Below are 13,546 nucleotides of genomic sequence, written 5' to 3'. Positions count from 1 at the left end.
ACGATAACTGCTGGATTCTCCAGCAGTAGCCCACAAGTCTTTCACTTTCCCAGCAATCTGCACACCAGGGCACAAGTGCACCATGAACTGTTGCTGAGTGGCTGCAAGAGGCTGCCAATGAACTGGTGTGTGTCAATGCTGCTGATAGGGTGACCAGCCTCCAGATGGGACCTTGAGTTCTTCCAGAATTACAACTGATCTCCAAGTGACAGAGATCGGTTTGCCTGGAACAGGGGTGGACAGTCTTGCTTAATGTAAGAGCCACATATAATAAATGTCAGCAAGGCTTTTTTTTTTTGGTAGAAAAAGCCCAGCAGGAATTTATTTGCATATTAGGCCACACACCCAATGTCAAGGCTGCTGGAACTGCATTCCTGCTCAAAAAAAGCCCTGGGTGTTGGATGTTTGAGAGCCGCAGGACATTAACATGGCTGGACTCGTTCTGGCTCCCCAGCTCTCGAGACACTGACCATGCCACTAATTCACTTTGCAATTATATATTATCAGAGAGAGAGAGAGAGAGAGCATCAGGCAAGAATAAAAGCAGCCTTGAGCGGCTGATACATCATATTTATTCCAATTTTTAACTGTTCTTTGATAGTTACAAACTGTACAACTAGATTCCCCAGCTACAATGAGGAAAGGAATGAAACTTCATACGGATCAACAACTAGATTTGTTCCCTGATTTTTTTTCTTGGAAGTGATATATTTCAGCAAGCATTCTCTAGCTCCCTCAGACAGAAAGAGGAGGAAAGAAAAGAATGAAAGAGTTGGAAAGAGAGAGAGAGAGAGAGAGAGAGAAATAGATGAGGAAGGAAAGGAGGGGGGTGAGGAAGGGAGGGAGAAAGATTTAAAGAGACGCCTTCTCCAAGCCAGCCAACAATGTGGTGGGGGCTTTGAGAGCCATGCAATGTGTGTGAAAGAGCCCCATATGGCCCCACAGTTTGGCCTCCCTGATTGTGGAAGAAATAGCAGTTTTGGAAGGTGGATTCTGACTTCACATTGCTACTGAGCTCCCTCTCTCCTCAAGGACTTCCCTTAAATCTCAGGAACTTCCTGAGCCAGAGTTGGCAAGTGCCTCTGAATCCAGGGAGCTGAGGCACATTTTGCCATACCCACTGTCGATGGGTCTATAAGGGGTGCACATGTTCCCAGAAAGAGGAGGGGATGAGTTGTAAATAAGAAGTGACTGAAATCCTTCAGGGGGGCATGGATTGTTAGGGGATTGGCTGGTGAACCTTTCATTATATCTTTTTGTTAGACACTATTATTGTGGAGATTTGACCTGAATTAACCATCCTTCCCACCCAGCCTAGCTCCAACAAGGAAAGGAATGAAACTTCATACGGATCAACATTCCTGAGTGGCATACTGGATCTGGAGCCATGAAGGAAGTAAAGTATTCACCAGGCTCTTGAATTTCTCGCTAATCATTTCAAACTGGAAGCAAACTTGATCGGATCGAGTGTCTTGCTCTGACCTGAAGTATCCACAGACTATTGCAAGATCCCGTGAGCTGAATCCAGACAAGCAGGGAGCTGATGGGGGGCTTGAGCCATCCTGCAGTGAAGTGCCTGTTGCAAGCCCTGCCTCTTGGGAAGAGGTGGTTGGAAATTCAAGGGAGCTACAGCCTGCACTCTTTTACAGGCAGGTGTCCGATGGAGTTGGGATGTTTCTTACTCTCTTAAGACTCAGCCTGGAAGTTAAGGAGAAGCTTTTGGGGTGGCAGCACATTCTGAGTCTGGGAGGGAAGACAGGGCTACTTCCCAAGGTGAGAAAGATGTCCAAGTCTCTTGGGGCTCTTCTTGAACATTGAAGAAAGGTTCTCAAGGATCTCTCTGACCCTTTAGATTCTCAAGGATTGTTCCAGGACTCAAGCCTTCTCTCGGCCTTCAGATTCTTTCTCTGACAAGGAAGAGCCAAAGCCTGACAAAGACAGAACCTGGTTCAAAAAGGAGACTGTAGAGTCCACAGGTGGGCACTGTAACTACCTCAACATTTTCCATTGAAGACTTGTAACTTTCCCTCCCTCTTTGATGTAATGAATTTTTGAAATGTGTATGTATGTGTTCAGATTATATGAGTGTGAACTGTGTTAAATAACTGGCTGGCACACAGCCACCATTTTGTTTCTCTCGAGGCTCAGCTCAAAAGGTCAAAGAGACCTGTGTGGGAAGAACTGTATGGATGCCACTGCACCACATAAGGGTTCCTCTTAGAGCAGTCGTGTGAGGGGCTCTTTAGTGGCTGAGTCAATGAGGGACGCCATCCCAGGAGATTAACGAAGTCCAGGAACTATGGAGCCATAGCGTTAGGGTACTAACAGAATGCTGGGCTGAACACATTTGGCCACAGAGCCAATGCAGAAAAAACACGCCATACTGGATGGGGTTGTAGGATTTGATCCCCTAAGATCCTCAGTAGCTATGTCTCTTTGAAGCCATGGTGACCTATCCAGTGAGGGTATCATAATTGGGCTGAAGATAGGATGGACTCCTTATCTGGTCCATAGACTGACTACTGCTGGGAACAATTTGGAGTTATAGATGGGAATGATGTAGGTCACTCTGTCTCCCTATTGGGGTATAAATAAAATTCAATAAATAAGAAACAAATAAAAATGTATAGTTTTTTATATATACATTACAGGGTTATATGGTATAGGATTGAGGGGGGGAGGTGTTTTTAGGGTAGAAGACGTTCATTCATTTCCAACTAAAAAGGGTCCAGGCAAGTAGGCATGAAAAACCTCAGCTTGAGACCCTGGAGAGCCGCTACCAGTCTGAGTAGACAATACTGACTTTGATGGACCGAGGGTCTGATTCAGTATAAGGCAGCTTTGTGTGTGTGTATGTATGTTTAGAAGCACACAGGAACACAGTTCCGGCTGCCTTGGCATCAGGGGGTGTGGCCTAATATGCAAATGAGTTCTTGCTGACCGTTTTCTGCAAAAAAGCCCTATGTAAAACAATGGTGACATAGGGGGAGTGGCCTAACATGCAGATGAGTTCCTGCTGGCTTTTTTCTACAAAAAAAGCCCTCTGTGTGTTTGTGTGTGTGTGTGTATGTTCAGAGATCTGGAACACTGGAAGCAATGTTGAGATTTGATCAGAAGAAATGCCCTTGAACTGAGGGAAAGGGGCTGTAGGGGATACCTGCATCTTAAATAAAAAAATCAGACATCCCTTGCCTCTTGAGTAAATGTGTGATATATTTAATGCAGGATTTACTTCAACCAGGGGTCAGGATCCACAGGTGCAGGCCACAGAGCTCCACTTGCTAGGCCAGAGCTGCCATATTTCTGCTGCCTTTTAGAAGGTCCAGCTCAGGGGTGGCCAAACTGTGGCTTGGGAGCCACATGTGGCTTTTTCACACATATTGTGTGGCTCTCAAAGGCCCCACTGCCCTGTTGGTCAGCTTGGAGAAGGCATTTGTCTCTTCAAATCACTTCTCCAAGCCAAGCCAGCTGGCAGCTTGAAAAATGCATTTAAAATTAAAGCTGCTTTCTTTCTACCTCTACCTCCCCCATCTATTTGCCTTCTTTCCTCCTTCCTTCTTTTCTTCCTGCTTGCTTGTGACTCTCAAACACTTGACATTTATGTCTTACGGCTCTCAGACATCTGACATTTCTTCTATGTGGCTCTTACATTAAGCAAGTTTGGCCACCCCTGGTCCAGCTGATGCTGACGTACAGTATCAGCACAGAAGGGAAGATGTGAGGCGAGATCACTCAGGACTGGAGAGGATTCACTGCCCTGATTCACTGGCTTGGTTGTCACTATAGTATACCCTCCTGAGACTCAGCTTGCCTTGTCCCTAGCTCTCTTGGTCTCGTGGCTTGCCCGCACTCCCATCCTTGAAACTACTCAGTTCACAACTCTGGCTCTCACTCTTGAGTCATATGACTCGAATGCCGTATGATGTTCCATGTTCGCAGTTTAGTGGGTCACTGAAGACCATTGGTTTATTTGACAGAGGGCTCATCCTTTTTTCCTTACCACAATTAAAACTTTCAGAATAATTACCAGCATCTCTGGTTTTATGAACCGCTTGCTCCCATTGATCTCTGTTTTATCACTCATCTTATTAAAACAGTGTTTGGAGAATGGTTTCTTTGATGTAGTGTCTCATCAGTTGATACTGCCAGATAAGATCATCCCTGTTTGGCTTTTTTTAAAAAAGCAGTTCTTAACTCATAGCTTGACAGATTAACAAGGAAAGCCATTCCGTGAAAGGCTGCTCTTCTATAGATACCAACAGGGCTTTTTTTGAGCAGGAATGCAGTTCTAGCCAGCTTGGTGTCAGGGGGTGTGGCCTAATATGTAAATAAGTCCCTGCTGGGGGGGGTCTACAAAAAAGCCCTCCATGAAACAGTTGTGACATCAGGGGATGTGGCCTAATATGCATATAAGTTCTTGCTGGGCTTTTTCTACCAAAAAACCCCCCTGGATTCCAAGAATGAATAAGGCAAGCTCTGGTGAGTCCTAGGAATCTGATACCAGTCTCCAAACCAATGAATGATAGACTTGCCAGGTCCAACTCAGGAAATATCTGGGGGCTTTGGGGGTGGAGCCAGAAGCAAGGCTGTGACAAGCACGATTGAACTCTGAAGGGAGTTCTGGCCATTGCATTTAAAGGGATCACATTTCTTTTAAAAGCCTTCCCTTCATTGGAAATACTGAGGAACGTGTACTGAGGGATACATTCTTTTGGGGCTCATAGAATTGGACCCCGATCCAATATTTTTGAGACTTGGGGGGCAGGTTGAGGAGAGGCACCAGATGCTATGCTGAAACTTTGGTGCCTCTACCTGAAAAAAAAAAAAAACAGCTCTCCCAGAGTCCCAGATACCCATGGATCAATTCTCCATTATACTCTATGGGGACCAGTCTCCATAGAATATAATGGAGAGCTCAGCAGCTGTTCCCTCCCCTCCCCACACTTTCTGATAGCCCTAAAGTGGGGAGAAGAGCTCCACACCAGGGAATCCCCTGTCCCCAATTGGAGATTGGCAACTCTAGTCCACAGGGGGCCAATTATAGACATTAAACAATACCAGGGACAAAGTATGGTCCTACAGAATAATTTCCACAGAAGACCAGCCAGACAGCACTTTGCTCTAGAACTGCCCTGTTCAGAAGAAAGTGGAACCAGTGGAAAATAGTACTCCATGTCTGTTGAGATAATCCAGAGGGATACTCAACACAGCATTAAACTCTACTGGCTGTCCCAGGGAATCAAAGGTCATACTTCTGCTCACTTCTAGATGCATATGATTGACTAGGAACCAAACCGAACCATGGTCCAGAATGCTTGGAATGCATTCACCACTCAACTATCTTACAAATGGCTAAAGGAGCTAAACTTTCTAGCCACCATCTCCTTGGTATAGAAGGTTGGAGACTGGCCTATTCAGCCATCCCCTCCATCGGTTCCAGAGACTACAAAAGCTGCGCCCCTTTCCATTCATCAGCCCAGCTTATGGCTGGGAAATCATTCAGTGTGACACCATAAATAATCATTGTTGATGAAGTCAAGATCCACCTCTTCAAGGTCTCTGCCTTACAGACACTCACAGTTACGTACATATAAAACAAATGCTGGTCATACACGTTGGTTTGGAAAAGAGGACCTTCTCTACCTGGGACTTTAGCCACACTGCAATAAAGATGTTCTTTAAAAATCCACAAAAGTCTCTGATTCTGGTAGTAATTTGAGTTTACCATGATTTAGTAGTATCTGCACTACTTTTGCAGGAAATATTAAGGACACTCTACTAAAGCACCACCTGAAAAAACAAATCAGAATGGTGTACCTACAATGGTGTACCTACAACACTACAATTCTGGAGTACCCCATTGCTTTTCTTTAATATGTTGTGATCTGGTTACACAGTTGGAAGGTACACCATTCTGATTTGTTTTTTCAGGTGGTGCTTTAGTAGAGTGTCCTTAATATTTCTTGCAAAAGTAGTGCAGATACTACTAAATCATGGTAAACTCACATTACTACCAGAATACCAATTGAGCAGCTGACCTCTACTGCCACTAAAATTTCATTTGACCTGATATTTAAGTACCTCCTGATTGTCCCAAACCCAACGGGTCATAAACTTTTAAATGGATATCTTTCGCTTCCCATGTCCATTGTCTGCATTTCCTTACTGCCAACCTGTATAATTATTAACCCATAAGTGGGATTTCTGGCACAAAGTACAATTGGCCTTCAGAACCCTTTCAAATGGACATTGTGAAGGCCAGCCAATTGTCCAGCCTTAAACTTGCATACAGATATTGTACGGGCTAATCCAGCAGAATTGCAAAATTTACTGAGGCCACACAAAGACTGTGGACTGCAAAGGAATAACACCTACAAAATGGTCTCCTCCATTTACACTGGGAACAGAAAAGGGATGTCAATATTAGACATATGGAATCCTGGAAGTGATCTGTGGGTGCAATATTAGACATATGGAATCCTTGTAACATGGTCTGTGGGTGCAAAAGACTGCATGTATTTCAAGACAGTAATTTTTATTAATGATAATATATGCTTTCTCCGCTGGCTGAGAAACCACACCATTTAGTTGTAGGGCCCATCAGAGTCAGGAAGATCCTCTGCCACTTTTCCCCACTTCCCCACTCCTCAGCACTGAAGAAGAGATTCTCATACCAGTGGAAGGCATACAGTAAACACCAAAATGGGGACCAGCTTGATGGATGGAGATAGAAAGAAATTTCACCATTACCAGCATGTATCAGTGAGGGAATGTCTCTCCTGGTAGCACACAGTTTGGATTGCTTGCTTGAGCCATCTACATTTCTTTGCTAAGTCCTTACTGCAGCACAACTCTTCTTTCCTCTCTGCCACTCTCTGCACCAGAATCCTGGTTTGTGTTGGTTGCTTTATGGCTGACTGTCCTTCCCACTGCTCAAGCATTACACAGGAATCCGAAACCGAACCTGTGCTCTCCGCAATGTGTGAATCTATCTCTCACAGTGACAATCTCGCTTTTGATGATCTGGCAAAATTGTAATCTTCATTTATTTACCTCTGCCAGGCAAGATCATCATAAGACTTGTTTTAGATATTAGGAGCTGAATGGAAATGAGTTGCCCAAAGCAACCCCATGGGCCAATGAACAAGGATCTGAATCCAGGGACACCACATTACCCATCAGTCATTATGTGACAAAATTCATGATTTACAGAAATCAGAGTGAACTCTCCATCCAGCATAGATTGTGAACAAGGAAGAAATTGCCAAATGAAATTACAAAAGATAGTGCAGGTGTTTCTCCATCTTTTCCATCCTTCTCATGTTGTCAAAAAAAAAATCTAATATTTGAAGCTGCCTTATATTGAGTGACATAATATTGGGCATAATCAGGCCTCGGATTCAGCAGGAGCTCACAGGAGCACAGCTCCTGAACCTTTCTGGCAGTTCTACCTTGTCCATTGAATAGTAGGTGCAGCTGCATAACAATCCCTGGATGAGCTCCACCACCTTTTTTCCTACAAAATGACCCCTGGGCATAATAGCCCAATATTGCCTGCACTGACTGAAAGCAAGGTCTCAGACACATGAGCTTGCCTTATACTGAATCAGACCATTGGTCCACAAGGTCAGTATTGTCTATTCAAACTGGCAGCGGCTCTCCAGGATTTCCAGTAGAGCAGGGGTGGCCAACAGTAGCTCTCTAGATGTTTTTTGCCTACAACTCCCATCAGCCCCAGCCATTGGCCATGCTGACTGGGGCTGATGGGAGTTGTAGGCAAAAAAACCATCTAAAGAGCTACCGTTGACCACCCCTGAGGTAGAGGTCTTTCACATCGCCTGCTACCTGATTTTATTTTTTACATTGGAGATGCTGGGGATTGAACCTGAGATCTTCTAGATGCCGAGATGCTCTACCACTAAGCCATGACCCGTCCCAACAACAATTCCTCTCTCATTCCATGCTACCTGGACCTTGAAATGAAAAACGTTCCTGGGACCTTCTGCAAACAAAGCACATGTTCAATCAGTGAGCCATGGCTCCTCCCCAAAAGAAAAAGGCCACCAACCATGCAATCCTAAAATAAGCTAAACTCTTCTAAGTCTACTGAAATCTATTTCCCAGGGCCATGTTAAATCTTTGTAAGAAACCACAACAGAAGACATCCACTTTCTCCTGTCCTTGGTGAGTTGCAGCCTTAGCCCTCCTGCCCCTGGATCCCAATGCTGACCCATGGTTCCATGTAGCAAGAAATATACCCCATGACTAATATTTCCCCTCCTTTCAAAGATCTGAGTTGTTCCAAATGAGTTACTATTTCAGCCCAACCAACACGGCGGCTGCAGGCAATTTGCAACTCGAAAGGAGTTCCAAACTGAAATTGGTTAAAAAAAAAAGTGGCATTGATTGGGCTTTGTGTTTCTCGGCTGGAGAACAATTAACTCAAGTCATGTGAGGACCCTGTGAGGTGAGTCACAGGTTGCAAAGCAAGATGGCACACGTAGACAAACCAGCAGCTGTGCTGTATCACAATAAATTGAACTTCACAAGAGATGATGAGTGCCATTGGGTTACCTAGTTGGTTCTTGCTCCTGTGGCCTGTGGGAAGCTCCTTGGAGCAATTTTCCTTCACCTCTACAATGAAGGACCCAATGACTGAAGTTTATGTCTTGTGGAAAGATTTAAAGATGTTTGACCATCAGCTTTGGAAAACGGCTCTTGGGGTAAACATGAAGCAGCCTTCTACTGAGTCAGACCCTTGATCTATCAAAGCCAACAATCATCTTACTCTGACAGGCAACAGCTCTCCAGGGACTGAAGCCAAGGCATTTCACATCACCTACTATCTGACCATTCCCAATGGAGAGGCCAGGGATTGAACCTGGGACTTTCTGCATGCAAAGCAGATGCTCGGCCACTGAGCCATGTTTCCACAACATATATGTATATGGAACAAGGAGAAATCAGTAAGGTTTAAAGTGAGAATTTGAGCAGTTTTTACATCTTAAAAAAAAAAAACCCAAAGAGAAAAGTCATTTCTAAATATGACAGGCATAGAGAGGGACCATTACACATCATTCACAGAGACCCCCTGTGCCAATTGATGCTCACTCAGCAGTCACAAGAGCATAATCAGGGCTTTTTTTGTAGCAGGAACTCCATTGCATATTGGGCCACTCACCCCTGATGTAGCCAATCCTCTAAGAGCTTTCAGGGCTCTTAGTACAGGGGCTACTATAAGCTCCAGGAGGATTGGCTACATCAGGGTGTGTGGCCTAATATGCAAAGGAGTTCTTGCTACAAACAAAGCCCTGGCAATAATTTAAAGAGGCAATGCACCTATTTTAAATACTCTCAGAAACAATCCTGCAAGACAGCCACGCAAGCTGCTCCCGGCGAAAGAAAAGCCTTCAACTTTGAGTTATCCATTGAGTTACCCATGTGCACTGAAAGACCATGGCAATGATCTAGAGGCCAACCCCAGGAGACAATAAAGTGCCTCTTACCTGCAGAAGCTTCCCTTCTGCTGGGGTCACGTCCGCAACGCTCGCGAAGACTCCTTCCAGCATGAGGGGCTCCAGCTTGAAAGGGATCACCCGAATGATTGCCTTCTGGGCCAGCGATCGGTCAGCTTCCACGGCGGCCGCCAGCACCAGTCCAGAGTAGCCCAGCTGTATCTGCAGCATAGCCATAAGCAGCCAAGGCCAGAGGACTGCCAACTGTAGCTGGGGGCCAACACTCATGCTCCCAGCTGCAGCAGTGCGCTCCGGCCACACATACTGCTCAGGAATGCGTCCTCACCCAGACAGCAGGTTCCAACAACAGGCAAACGGGGTTGACGATTAAAGCCCTCCTTGCGACGGCAGTTTTAATGGGGCCTGATGAGAAGCAGGGCAGAGTCCCCCGTGGATTCCAGGTTCTCCTTGCTTCCTCTGGCAGTTCGTTTGTGTTGCGTGCAAACCTCAAGATTAGAAGCCACACCGGATTAGGTCCTTCTCCTCCTCCAGATGAATTCAGACATTGTTAGTGGAAGAAAGGGGGCACGAACAGCATATGGGGCTAAAAGCTCTTTGGTCCTTCTGGGAAGAGTGCTGGAGCTGTTCAGAGGGGGACAGTTCCCCATGGAAGACAAACTCTGTTTCCCCCAATCCACTCCAGTGTTGATATCCTAGCAGGGTCAGTCCTCAGATATCAGGCGACCTTTCTGACTTCTGATCAGTGAGTTGTTGTTCCCATTTATCCCTCCAAGCAGAAACTTTTTGTGGTAATTTTAACTAATTTCTTTCTTTCCCCTATTGACGCCAAATACTAAAATTCATGGTGAGTGAGAAGAGAGTCCCGTTTAGTAATTATAACAACAAACCCCTTTTTCTTTCAAAAAAAAAATTCGACAAAAGTCTTTAAACAAAATTCTGCCCACCTCAAATGCCAATATTACACTCACCTGGTTGCAGCCGTTAAGATATATATTTTTAGTTTGGAATTTCCCATCAATGTGTCATTTTTTAATACAGTTTGTAACTCCCAAAATGCATTAGACTAGCAAGACGGTCTTCATTTAAAAAAAAAAATTCTCAGAAGTTAAAAAAGGCCCAAACAGGAAAAGCAACTATACATGTACACCTGTGTGTGTCATTCCATTCCCATGCAAAACAATGGAACTCATATCTCTGTTTTTGGAAGCGCATTACTGAAAATGTAAACGGAGGGTATCCTGATCATCAACACAGCAAATATGTTTCACGGAGGATTGCTGTCACCGTAGAAAAATCACGCCCCCCCCCCCCGCCCCCGGTTATTGACCAAAGCAGTCGTTCAATCAAAGAAGAAGAAAGATTGTTTTCAAGTGGCCCGCAAAGTTGCAGTTAGGTAGACTGAAGGCAAGAATCTGCATGGGCTAGGTTAACAGCTGGACGTTTCCCTGCAAAGGCTCACTTGAAAAAAAAACCCCGTTTAATAATCAATCAAAATGTGGGCTGAATCTTACCTATAGGTTACTGGGGGGAAGGGAGAGACTCACAGAAATCCTCTGCACAGGTAAATGTGAAATCCCACAGCCTAAAACAGAAAAAAAAAAGTACTCCAGACTGCAGGCTTGTGGGCCAGGCGTGGCTGAAATCTAGTTTCCCCAAGCAGCCTAGAAAGCCTTGCTAGGAATCCAGGAGCTTTGCTGAGAGCTCCTTTCGAGTTGAAGCAGAACACTCTCCCTTTCTCCCAGCAGAGACATCTAAGCAGGGAGTGGGAGAGAAGTTGTTTGAAAACCGCAAATCTCCAGCAGCAGCAAACTCAGCAGCGAGAACCTTGGAAGCCTGCTTCAACAGAGGGAATGCAAACCGTCCTTCAGGGACCAGGGTGCTGAAGTGGCCTTGGAAGGTTCTCCAGATGCCGTGGAGGAGCGTTCTTTCCAGAAAAGCGCTTCTAGAGCAGCTCCTTGGAGGCTTAAAAAAAAAAAACCAACAGAAAAACCACTCTCTCTGAAACCTGTGAGTAGTGGACGCTTGTGCTCTCTGCCTCCCTCCCCTGGGACTGCAAGCTCTTTCTACCTGCTGACAAAAGTGAGGGTGGAGCTGCCCAAGCCAAGCACCCCACCCCCTCAGTCTGGTTCTCAGAGCTCCTAGTCTCCCTCTCCTGAGCCACCGCTAAACTGCATTTCAGCACAGCCCTCGCTTTTAACTTCTGTCTCGAATGCAAATCAGGGTCCTGCATGGATCCTGCAAAACAATGGGGCAGGACGCAGTGAGGGATGGAAATGAAAAGCAAAAGAGAGCTAAAGAGGGGGAAAAAAGGAAACCAAGGATCGCAATCTTGGCCTTTGTCCCAGGCTGGCGGTGGCACTTTAAGTGGCACTGAGCCAGTGTCTAAAAGTAACTTCCCCGCTGGAGCAGGGACTGATTCACTGCTGTGTTATGTCTTGGGCTGCGGGAAGGACAATGCGCCTCCATGGCTTGACTTCAGCTCTTGCTCCTTTCGATTTAGGAGGGCTTTCCCCCCTCCTCAGTAGTCCCTGCAAGAAAGATTTCAGGTCAGGCTGATGTCAGAGACCTGGAATTCAGCTATCAATTCTCCTCTGACATCATTTAGGTGAGTAAAGCTCTCAGGCCAGACTTCAGAGAGCAAGACTGCAAGCTGAAGGCGCAACTTGGCATGCAGCGGATGGATCGATAACATATGTAGCCCGTGCCTTATGCATGGAAGTAAGCCCCGCTCATTTCAGTGGGTTTACTAAGTGTGCTCAGGAATGCACCTCAGATCCTTAGACAGTGTGTTCTGTGATGTGCAGAACTCTATGGCAACATCCCAATATTCCAGTATAATTCAGGTCTTCAGAGGATTGCTTCATCTAGGATAACAGAAGGAACTTGCCATCAAAAACTTGCTAAATGCCAAACATTCAGCCATCGCCCCTGCACTATGTCAGTGGGTCTGTTACAGATTTGTTAACTATAAAGACTCTTTCATTATACCCACTGTAACTGAAACTTCAGTGCATCTTGAACGTTGAACACATTTTGTATGTCACTTAGCACTTTCTTTGCTGGAGCAGAAAATGTCAAACAACATGTAACACTCACAGTTTCACTTCAGCAAAATGGCACTCTGTGTAAATTAGAGAAGTTGAACCAATTTGTTACGAGGGCCATATCTAACATAAATGCCACTTTGTTGGGTCGGGCCATGCGTGTCATCAAATGTAACATCAGGTACTGAAGCTATAAACTTTATCAAGGTGACTTCTGATGGTGAATGGCAATAGCAGGTGAATGACAATAGCAGGCTTGATAGGATTAGGTGTGATAAGCAGAGGGGGAGTAGGTGTGGAGATACCAGCACTGGTAATGACAGGAGACCTAGTTCTCAGTTCTGTCCAGGATTCAGTCCAGGAAGATGCAAAGAATAAATGGACATAAGTCCGACATTAGAGACCACAACATTCAGTTGCTGACCTAAGAGTAGCAGTGCTCTTACAAAGGAGGTTCAAAGGGAGATAAGAAAGAGAGAATGCTGAATTGCAGTTGATAATGAAGCTCAAGATAATGCATCCTCCTGGACTGAATTGAGAGCTAGTTTTCCTGTCTCATGACCAATGTGTGCTATCATCATTTGGCATCAGAACTCACTCCACTCCCCAAGATATAAGGACCAATCCAAGTGTTCTAATTCCTAATCAGGGTATTCTTGAAAGAGAATAAATTCAGATAAGAACAGAGAAATCCATTTAAAAAAAAACAACTTTTCAGAATAAGCCAGAATAATTTCCTCAATGTACATTGTGCTTCTCAGAAGAACCCATCCATTCACCCACCCACCTTCCCTCCGAAGAAGAAGTGTGCTTGCACACAAAAGTTTATACAGAATAAAACGTTGTTGCTCTTGAAGTAGCCATCATGGGATTCCAACTTTGTTTTCTCTCTCTTTCCTCCCTATCCCTTCCTCCCCAAAAAAGGAGCCGTCCTAAAGAAGGAAGCAGAAATTCAATCTGTGCGCAAGAGAGAGAGAAAGAGGCTCGTCTTTGCATCTCTCCTGCACAAAGCAGGAAGCACCCATG

General features: G+C 45.1%; 1 protein-coding gene across 1 annotated transcript in view; it reads right to left on the bottom strand.

The window, feature by feature from the left end:
- The window catches only part of RNF43 (ring finger protein 43), a 65,548-nt gene extending 55,688 nt beyond the window's left edge, over window positions 1–9,860 (bottom strand). The window contains exon 1 of the mRNA XM_060259143.1: window positions 9,507–9,860. Within this exon, the coding sequence (XP_060115126.1) occupies window positions 9,507–9,743 (237 nt within the window). The 5' untranslated portion in view covers window positions 9,744–9,860. The remainder of the gene's footprint in view (window positions 1–9,506) is intronic.
- Window positions 9,861–13,546: the final 3,686 nt, after the last annotated feature.

This window comes from Heteronotia binoei, chromosome 18 (genome assembly GCF_032191835.1).
Source record: "Heteronotia binoei isolate CCM8104 ecotype False Entrance Well chromosome 18, APGP_CSIRO_Hbin_v1, whole genome shotgun sequence".
Lineage (NCBI taxonomy): Eukaryota > Metazoa > Chordata > Lepidosauria > Squamata > Gekkonidae > Heteronotia > Heteronotia binoei.
Note: the sequence above shows the minus strand (reverse complement) of the source record. Positions and strands in the feature narration are given on the sequence as shown.